The following is a 10,867-nucleotide window of genomic DNA, read 5'->3' on the forward strand; positions in this document are numbered from 1 at the left end:
CTTCATTGCTCATGTAAGATCTATGGAATAAAATGAATGAATGAATGAATGAATGAATGAATGAATGAATTAATTAATTAATTAATTAAAATTAAATTATTAAATACAAAATTTGCTGATATGTGTTATTCTGTTGCATACCAGATCCTGTGTGATTCATTTGTACAAACTTGGTGCCATTCTGATAGGTTGGGAACAAAATATTCAATTATGCTTAACTTTTGGACACTAGTGTATATTTCGTAACGACTATTTTTTAGAAAGCGTTTTTGATATCATATAGGCTACTGGTAATTATGCACGATGCAATGTTGAAACTTACACCTATCGTCTTATCATTATAGTCATTTACTTTAAAAAGATATTTAAAAATGATCTTAGCTAGTTGAGCGTAACCAATGATAAAATTGAGTAAACTTTCCACACTCTCACCATATAAAAGGTGTTCAGAGCATCTACGCAAGTACCAGACCGTCACTCGCAGAAAGAGACAACTTTATCTACTCAGTGTGAGTATAACATCGTGAATTTGCAGGCTTCCCGAATATTGTAATGATAAGTAGCGACATTTGCCAGTACTGGTCTCTATTCAAAATAAAGAGTAATTAAGCATATACTGTAGAATTTAAGGCAGAAAATTATGCTCGACCATGCCGAAATGTAGTAATTATACACCTGGTAGCAGTCCTTTAATGCATGTCATTAAAGTACACCTACTCATTAAAGTACAGGTGTTCAGCCAATGACAACTCAGCTTACAGGTGTTCAGCCAATGACAAATCCGCTTTGTACCGTTATAAAACCGCAAGTATCGATTATTCTCGGATATGCAATCGAAAGAGAATTAGCGAAAAGTCACGGAGGCTGGAAATCCAATACTGTCGCAGAAGGTTATGTTCTTTTACTATAATAATTAGCGTTAAATGTAAATAATATTCAAATAAATTCAATTTCTCATCTCGTTTTTCAATGTCGAAATCAATAATCATGGTTATATCAAGTTTAACGGGATTATATCAAGGTCAATTACATTATTGTTCCTCGGAAAAAATCAATACTTTCGCGTCTGCGCACATCTCACAATTCACGACCTAGAACAAGGTCACTTCCGATCTTGTCAGATACAAATAAAATGTATACATCTGAATAATTTCAAGTTAGAAGTCCACACCTGTGGAGTAACGGTCAGCGCGTCTGGCCGCCAAACCAGGTGGCCCGGGTTCGAATCCCGGTCGGGGCAAGTTATCTGGTTGAGGTTTTTTCCGGGCTTTTCCCTCAACGCAATACGAGCAAATGCTGGGTAACTTTCGGTGCTGGACTCCGGACTCATTTCACCGGCATTATCACCTTCATATCATTCAGACGCTAAATGACCTAGATATTGATACAGCGCCGTAAAATAACCCAAGAAAAATAAAAAAATCAAGGTTAATGTGGACATCTGTTTCTCGGAAAAAATCAATACTTTCGCGTCTGCGCACATCTCACAATTGACGAGCTATTGCACAAGGTCAGTTCCGCTCCCCAGTCAGATAAGAATAAAATGAATACTTCTGAATAATTTCAAGTTAGAAATATGGTCGAGCATAAAACGTCGTATGAAACTTGACTATAATGGTAATTAAGACGCTCGTATGAAAATTATGAAACTCGCTTGCGCTCGTTTCATAAACAGACATACTCGCGTCTTAATTACTAACATTATAGGCTCGTTGCATAATGTACTACAGGGAAATCATTTTATTTTTACTTCAATTTTTATTGTACCTGAGTTTTTTAATGTACTTCACTCCCACTCCTTTTACTAATGAAGTTCAACCGTCCTCCACACAGACTGCATATACAGTCATAGTAGCCTTACGGTCATAGTAAACAGTACGTTCCAAAAATATGTTCGCGTTTTCCCGTGACGAAAGAACTTCCAATATTGCATCATTTTCCATTTGCCTACGTCGCATCCCGGTTTCCCCCACCTGCTTCTATTCGTCTCTCTGTAAATGCTAGTGGCTTGTGGCTGTCTTAGCTCTTTTCTGAGAACATTAATTTCTGTTAGTAATTGGACGTCTACGTAATATTATACCCATACAATTGTTTAAAATAACTTAAATAAAAGGGCCTCGTTAAGTAATTAACTGTCACGTGATTTCCTCCCTTTCTACGACGCTGCGACGTAACCACTTGGACGGACAGTAGATAGTATGTCTGAGTAATTTTATCTTTTCGGATTAGGCAGAAGTGGAGATTGAATTTACAGTATGTAAGGTCTCTTTTATACAGTAAGTACAGAATTATTTCAACATGAGTTACTGATACGAAATACGAATCTCATAATTGGAATTACGTACAATAGTCTATAGTGCGATAATATGCATATTAGAACTGAAGCCTGTATCGAAATGAACGGCCATCATTTTCAAAAATGTGTTTAAATATCCATATTATGATTATTTTTCAATATAACTTCATTCTCCATATTTTACGCTAATGTGCTGTAGACATAATATACACTGCATAATGAATACATCCACGTGGACAGCTCAGTTCGTGAGTAAAAACACTTATTGTTAATACAGTACTGTATTTCGATTAAACAAAATCCTAATGAAAATTATCAAACTCAAAATCGCGATATTTCCTAGTTTACGTAAATGGATGAACTACTTTTCTTCCCTCCTATACCTAGTAAAGTGATTTGTTTGTATATTATGGCAGTATCATCGAACTCCAGTCGTGGAAGAGTTAGGAAACGGCGTTTCCGGTTCTTAATCGTTGATCCAAAAGTATAGCCAGGTTAATATTAGATATGTTAGTAAAAATAAAATGATGTCCCTGTATTTTAGGCCTGAACTTGTACAAAATTTGTTTGTGAAACTTGGCATCATTATAAAACAATTTTGACTAGTGAGGTTTTAAAATTAACTATCACAGTTGCGTAAGTTGGAATGAAACGAACTCGCCTTCTTCTTCTTTTCTTCTTTTCTTCTTCTTCTTCTTCTTCTTCAATATTTTTCTATGACGGATTAGTTGTCCGTTATCCACCTTGCGTAGGCTTTCAACGACTGATATAATGTCAGTGGAATATCACTTCAACGTCGGTATGACAACTGAATGTACTCTTTTTCATTTTTCTTATTATTGATGCTTCTTATTACTGATTTTTTTTTTTGAAAATTTAATTTCTAACCTGCCAAGTTAGAGAAGAGGACAAGTAGTCGAATTTTGAAGGTGTTTGTATCGAAACTGCATGTCTTAATGAAACTTATGTAGAATTAGGCTACATACAGGTCTTTCATTTCAAAACTTCCCAGTCTTAATACAGTAACTAATTATTTAAATTGAATTCAATTTAAACAAAAATACGTCAATTCAGATATTGAGGGGAAAGTCTGAAACCAGCTTTAATTGCATTTTAGATTTTACCCCCCACCCCCAGCCATCCCCACTTTGAAATTTCAAATGGCACACCTATATTTTTATACTTTAATACGAAAGAGCATTCAACTGTTTATACACCTCATTCATTTGTTTTTGCTTCCTTTGTTTTCTATCGTCGCCTGGCAACCTGTATTTTTGTTATTATCAGTTGATTGTAGGATGAAAACACAGCTTATTTTGTGTAATTTCCTAAATTTAATCAATAAGGATTATTTATGATCTTTCTTGAAGGGTATACACAATTTTAAAATAATTTAATACACAAAGATAACTATTACATGAAATTCTCAATACGTTTTTGTAGCTTTATTCTTTTCAAATCTAATCAACAATAACAACAATCCACGTGTCGTAGTTGAGTGAACATTAAAAATATCGAATTGCACTAATGTGCACTAAAATCACAATAATTACATAAGGCTATGTTCGTAGTGTAAAAGGCCGATTTTTAAGCAAAAATGTCCGTCATATTTCTCCACAGAAAAATATAAAATCTTAATTTTATTACTTCGGAATTTTTAATTAGGCCTTATTCAACTATTTTTGAAACACGACTATATATAGAAGAGTCAAAAAATGGCATTAAAACTTAGAATAGTATAATTTCGTTAAAACACGCAAAAAAAGAGGCAAAATAGAAACTCATAAAATACTGAGAAAGACATGGAAACAGTTTCTTCTTTAACAAAAGGTATCTGCAATGAATCAGAAAAGGCACTATACCAATCTTCCGGACCCTCTTAATGAATTAAAGGAAAATCCCGGAGAAATCCTCAACTAGGTAACTTTTCCCAACCAGGATTTGAACTCTGGCTTGTTAGTTTCACAGTGAGAAGTGTATAGGCCTTTTATTTGGACCAATCTGAAGTGAGTGTTGTGTAGCCACATTCTGACAGTATGAATCAGTGCTTAAAATCAACGATCTTGTCACAATTATGTCTAATATTATCATTATTTTTATTTATTTACTTATTTAATTATTTACTTATTTACCTATTTACATATTTACCTATTTATTTATTTCATTATTTAATTTAATTATTTAATTTAATTTATTTAATTGAATGTATTTAATTTAATTTATGTAATTTATTTATTCAATTATTTATTTATTATATTTATTTATTCACTTATTTTATTTATTTACTTATTTATTTACCTATTTACCTATTTATTTATTTATTTTATTTTATTATTTAATTTAATTTATTTAATTTATTTAAACTATTTAATTCCTTTTATTTTATTTTATTAATTTAATTAATTAATTAATTAAATTATTTAATTTATTTAATTATTTAATTAATTTATTTATTTTATTTATTCAATTATTTTATTTATTGAATTATTCATTTATTCATTCATTCATTCATCCATTCATTCATACATTCTTCCATACATCTATTCATCCGTTTATTTGTTTGTTTTGTTTTGTTTTGTTTTGTTTTGTTTTGTTTTGCTTTGGTTTGTTTTGATTTGGTTTGCTTTGGTTTGGTTTGGTTTGTTTATTTTTTTGTTTCTTTGTTTGTTTGTTTATTTAACTAGCTAGCTCGTGAGTACGAATTAAATTTATAAAACAAAAATGTTTCTAGCCACTACCGTAAGAGCCAGGCTCGTGTACGGTGTGGTCTTAGTCAATAATTATAACATATAATTTACAAGGACAGTTTACTAAATACAGTAAGTAACTTAATTCAAACCAATAAATACAACACAAGAGCAAGAATAAAGAAGAAGAGAAAAAGAGAGAAAAATACACATTTAATATAAATTGACAATCCGACAGAAGCCAGTGATATTCAATAAAACATGAATATAGTCGACAGAAATAAAAGGTACAATATTTCAAATTAGGAAAATGGTTTGTAATTTTATTATAAAGTCTTGGGCCGAAACTAGCGCCATGTTTAAGAGCTACACTTGTATGACATTTAGGCTCAATTAATGGGAAAGCAGACTTTTGTCTACGAGTACGATATTCATGTCGATTAGATTTATGTTGTATATGATTTTTGTGGTAGTAGGTTTGTAAACTATATTCATAAATTTCTTCAATAGTTAATACATTAAAATCTGTATGAATTAAATTTGTTGGGTAATCTATATTTTTGGTAAAAGAAATTTTTATTATTCTTCTGTGTAATAAAATTAATGGCTTTAGTACAGATGATGGTACTCCACCCCAAATTAAATTAAATTTTGTATTTTATATCTGGTAATACTGAAGGAAACCTGCCACATCTTTGTCCTTGTACAGCATGTGCTTCACGTGAACTAGTTGGAATATCATCGTTTAAGGCTGAAGTTTTATTAAGATTGCAATTGAGGGGATCAGAAGCAAGGGGATGTAAGTACACTTAAGTTTTTTTTTTTAGAAAATGTGGTTGAAAGTACTTAAGCTTTCTTAAATTCCGTGAATTTTTTTTATTTTAATTTCATTGTGTAATGTGGTTTATATACTAGAATATGTCATTAGGAAAGTTCAGGATAACAGAGAGGGTTTGGAATTGAACGGGTTACATCAGCTTCTTGTCTATGCGGATGACGTGAATATGTTAGGAGAAAATCCACAAACTATTAGGGAAAACGCGGAAATTCTACTTGAAGCAAGTAAAGCGATACGGTTGGAAGTAAATCCCGAAAAGACTAAGTATATGATTATGTCTCGTGACCAGAATATTCTACGAAATGGAATTATAAAATTTGGAGATTTATCCTTCGAAGAGGTGGAAAAATTCAAATATCTTCGAGCAACAGTAAGAAATATAAATGACATTCGGGAGGAAATTAAACGAAGAATAAATATGGGAAAAGCCTGTTATTATTCGGTTGAGAAGCTTTTGTCATCTAGTCTGCTGTCATAAAATCTAAAAGTTAGAATTTATAAAACAGTTATATTACATGTTGTTCTGTATGGCTGTGAAACTTGGACTCTCACTTTGAGAGAGGAACAGAGATTAAGGGTTTTTGAGAATAAGGTTCTTAGGAAAATATTTGGGGCTAAAAGGGATGAAGTTACAGGAGAATGGAGAAAGTTACACAACGCAGAGCTGCACGCATTGTATCCTTCACCTGACATAATTAGGAACATAAAATCCAGATGTTTGAGATGGGCAGGGCATGTAGCACGTATGAGCGAATCCAGAAATGCATATAGAGTGTTAGTTGGGAGGCCAGAGGGGAAAAGACCTTTGGGGAGGCCGAGACGTAGATGGGTAGATAATATTAAAATGGATTTGAGGGAGGTGCGACATGACGGTAGAGACTGGATTAATCTTGCTCGGGATAGGGACCAATGGCGGGCTTAAGTGAGGGCGGCAATGAACCTCTGGGTTCCTTAAAAGCCAGTAAGTAAGTAATGTGGTTTATATAATATCTCTTTGCCATAAAAATTTTAGATGCTTTAGCTCACCATGGAAGCACTTAATTCATGTTCTTAGAAATTTCACTTGCACCCCTTTACTTGTGACATCCTCAATTAAGTTTTATTACTCTATCGTTCTTCAATCCTGAATATCGTTTTTTCAGAATCATGTTCGCCAAACCCATGAGCATCGCTTTACTTGGCTTCGTGTTCATACAAGTAAGTATTTTAAAATATAAAATGTGTATTTATTGAAATAATGCTTATATATTATTAATATTATTATTATTAATATATATAATAATAATAATTTATTTTATTTATTTATTTATTTATTTCGAATATTAATGTGCAAAACTACAGCACAAGGATAATTACAGTTTATAATAATAATAATAATAACAATAATAATAATAATAACAATAATAATAATAACAATAATAATAATAATGATAATATAATAATATACAAATAATAATAATAATAATGATAATAATAATAATAACAATAATAATAATAATAATGATAATATAATAATAAACAAATAATAATAATAATCATAATAACAATAATAATAATAACAATAATAATAATAATAATAATAATGATAATATAATAATATACAAATAATAATAATAATAATAATGATAATAATAATAATAACAATAATAATAATAATAATGATAATATAATAATATTTATTTATTTATTTTATTTATTTAGAATATTAACGTGCAAAAACAACAGCACAAGGCCAATTACAGTTTTGCACGATACAAAACAGAACAAAACAACAAATGATGATGAGAATGAATGATAGAAAATGGCAATGAGATGAAATACAAACAATATAATGGTCTACATCAATCATTGATCAAATAATAATTATAAAATTATAAAATTAGTACAATGAGAATTGAAATAATGGAATGGTCTACATGAATCAATAGACCAAATGCAAGAAATATATGGACAAATAATTATTAAAATTAGATCAGTGAGTTAAAACTCAAAGATATACTACACATTAAATGGATCCAAGTTGAATCCATGCAAATTAGCATATTTAATGCATCTGCAGACCGGAGAGAGAGATTTAGGATTCTTATTATAAAACAATTTATGAAATCTTAAACCATTAGCTGGAATATGAAGACTGATATTGCTTATGAAAGATTCACAATCAATATCACCCTTAATGACTTTGCAAAAAAATAAATAATCAAGATCCTGACGTCTGGTGAACAAACTACCGCAATTGAAATAATTGCATTTAATCTCATAGTTATAATCGGAATTTGGTAAAAATCTATAAGAACACAAGGAAATAAATTTTCTTTGGATATTCTCCAATTTAGCCGAGTCAGTGGAAGTAATGGAGTTCCATACAACAGATGCATATTCAAGCTTGGATCTAACCAACGTATAGTATAAAATTAATAAACACATAGGAGTGGAAAAAGAATAAGTTATAGACCTAATTAGACCAAGCATTCTTAACGAATGGGTATAAATATATTGCACATGATCATGGAAATATAATTTTGAATCAAGTAGGACACCAAGATCTCTAATACAATCTTTCCTAGTAATTACGACATTACTGAGAGAATAGTTAAATTTTAGGGAGATAGTTTTCCGTGAAAAGGAAATAACAAAAGTTTTGGATTGATTAATTTTCATTCCATTTTCAACAGACCATTGTGAAATTGAATTAATGTCATTTTGAAGAATTTGACAATCAACCAAACTATTAATTTTACGAAAGATTTTGAGATCATCCGCAAACAAAAGGCAGCTAGAACTTATTCTTTTACTTATATCATTTATAAATAATAAAAATAAGAGAGGTCCCAAAGTAGACCCTTGAGGAACACCGCATAAACTATTAAATGGAACCGAGAGAGAATTACCTAGTCGAACACAAGACTGTCTATCTGTTAAATAATTTTCAAACCAATTAACGTAGCTAGTGGAGAGACCAAAATTTCTTAATTTATTTAATAAAATTTTGTGAGGAACAACATCAAATGCTTTGCTAAAATCAAAATAAATTGAGTCAATTTGACCTTGATTTTCAACTATAGGCATTAAGAGATTAAGATAGGAAACTAAATTAGTAGTAGTAGATTTCCCTCTTGTAAATCCATGTTGGGCCGAATTGATCTTATTTTTAACATAAAATGAAATGTGTTTGTGGATAATTTTTTCAAAAATTTTTGAAAAATTGTTTAGGATAGAAATGGGTCTATAATTAGTAACACTGTTTTTATTACCATTTTTGAAAACTGGAATAATGGATGCTTCCTTCCAAAGTGACGGGTAAATTCCTGTTTTTAAGCTAAGATTGAACAAAAAAGTTAAAACAGGCAAGAAAATATTAGAGCAACCCTTGATTATAAAATTAGGAATGCTATCAGTACCTTTGCATTTATTAGGCTTTAGCTTTTTAATAGCTTTATTTACATCATCGAATGTAATATTAGGCAGGGACAAACAGTCAGTAATATTAGAATCATAAGTAATGAAATTAGAGTTACAATTTTGTTGAACAGATTTAAATTGACTAGCAAATGCATTTGCAATTTCTTTTTCATCTGTGATGTGAACGCCATTTATTATTAGTTCTGTGGGATTACTATTAGTTTTTCGAAAAGTTTCTACATATTTCCAAAATTTATTTGGTTCATGCTTTAGGTTATCATCAATTGATTGTAACCATTTGAATTTATCAGATTTAATCATGGCTTTGACTTGTTTTCTAAGATTAGAAAAAATTTGATAATGATGATCAGTTTTATATTTTTTGTAATTTTTATGAGCTTTATTTTTTTTCTTTATAAGCTGACGTAAATCGTTTGAAAACCATTTAGGATAGTGCGATTTTTTAACAAAGGTGACAGGGACACAAAGGGATATAGCATTGTTTATAATTTGAGACAAGGAATTTGCAGCAGTGTTTGCATCAGTAGTCTGATATATGCTAGTCCAATCATAATTGTATAGAATAGAATAAAGGTTCAGATAATCACCTTGAGAATAATTTAAATAAGAACTGATTAGAGAGTGCTCCGGTAACGATAATTTTACTTCAATATAAATAGAGATAGATGGGTGATAAGTATCCTCTAAAACTAGAGAGTGATCAGCAAGTTTAACTGTACTGTTTTTATCATTAGTAAAAACCAAATCAAGAAGCTTTTTACTTGTAACGGTAGAGTTAATTTGAATTAATCCAAGAAGGCAGGACGAGGAATATAAATCCTTAGCCTTAATTTTAGAGTAATAATGAGTATCATTAAGATTGGAACCAGTTGACCAGTCCATACCAGGAGTATTAAAATCACCAAGGATTACTATTCTAAAATTATGAGTGTCGAGATTTTTTTCAAGAAAATTAAGATAAGATTTTAAGTGAATGTGATCTGTATCAGGAGAGAAATAATGGTTACCTAATAACAGATTAAAACCATCAGTCATTCTAAGTTCAACCCAAACGCATTCACTAATAATTTCTAAGTCAAAACGTCTTTTTGCAAAAGGTAACTGGTTGCTAATCGCTGTTAGGACACCACCACCTCTTTTTTTGTTAGTGTCTTCAAACAGTCTATCTGCACGAAACACAGTATAGTTATTTGGAAATAAATTAGAATTAATAACTGACTCAGATAACCATGTTTCAGTGAGACAGATAATGAGATCATTATTACTCACTATATTCTGAAAAATTTCATCAGCTTTAGTGTTAAGTCCACGAACATTTTGGTAGAAAATCTCAAGATGATTAATAGAACTGAACATTGAAAATGAGAGCGAGCAAGACTAAGACTAAGAGGCATTTCCCTGAGAATCAACAGAGTTCGAATTAGCAGAATGCGCAAAGTGCTGCTCAGGCTTTAATTTACCATAAAATGGTGCAATTAGACAACCAGCAGGCCAAACTTCAGGTTTGTTAATGGAATCGAAATCCCTCACATCAACAGTGATGTGAAAGGAAGAATATGATAGATATTTGGTTTTTAGTTTAGTTACAACAAGAGATCTTAGCTGAAGTTGATTCTTCAGGGA

General features: G+C 30.7%; 1 protein-coding gene across 1 annotated transcript in view; it reads left to right on the top strand.

The window, feature by feature from the left end:
- Window positions 1–455: 455 nt before the first annotated feature.
- LOC138702759 (uncharacterized) overlaps window positions 456–10,867 on the top strand; it is a 19,089-nt gene continuing 8,677 nt past the window's right edge. Inside the window, exons 1-2 of the mRNA XM_069830058.1 lie at window positions 456–509; window positions 6,964–7,018. Coding sequence (XP_069686159.1) covers window positions 6,968–7,018 — 51 coding nt within the window. The 5' untranslated portion in view covers window positions 456–509; window positions 6,964–6,967. The remainder of the gene's footprint in view (window positions 510–6,963; window positions 7,019–10,867) is intronic.

Source organism: Periplaneta americana, chromosome 7, assembly GCF_040183065.1.
Source record: "Periplaneta americana isolate PAMFEO1 chromosome 7, P.americana_PAMFEO1_priV1, whole genome shotgun sequence".
Lineage (NCBI taxonomy): Eukaryota > Metazoa > Arthropoda > Insecta > Blattodea > Blattidae > Periplaneta > Periplaneta americana.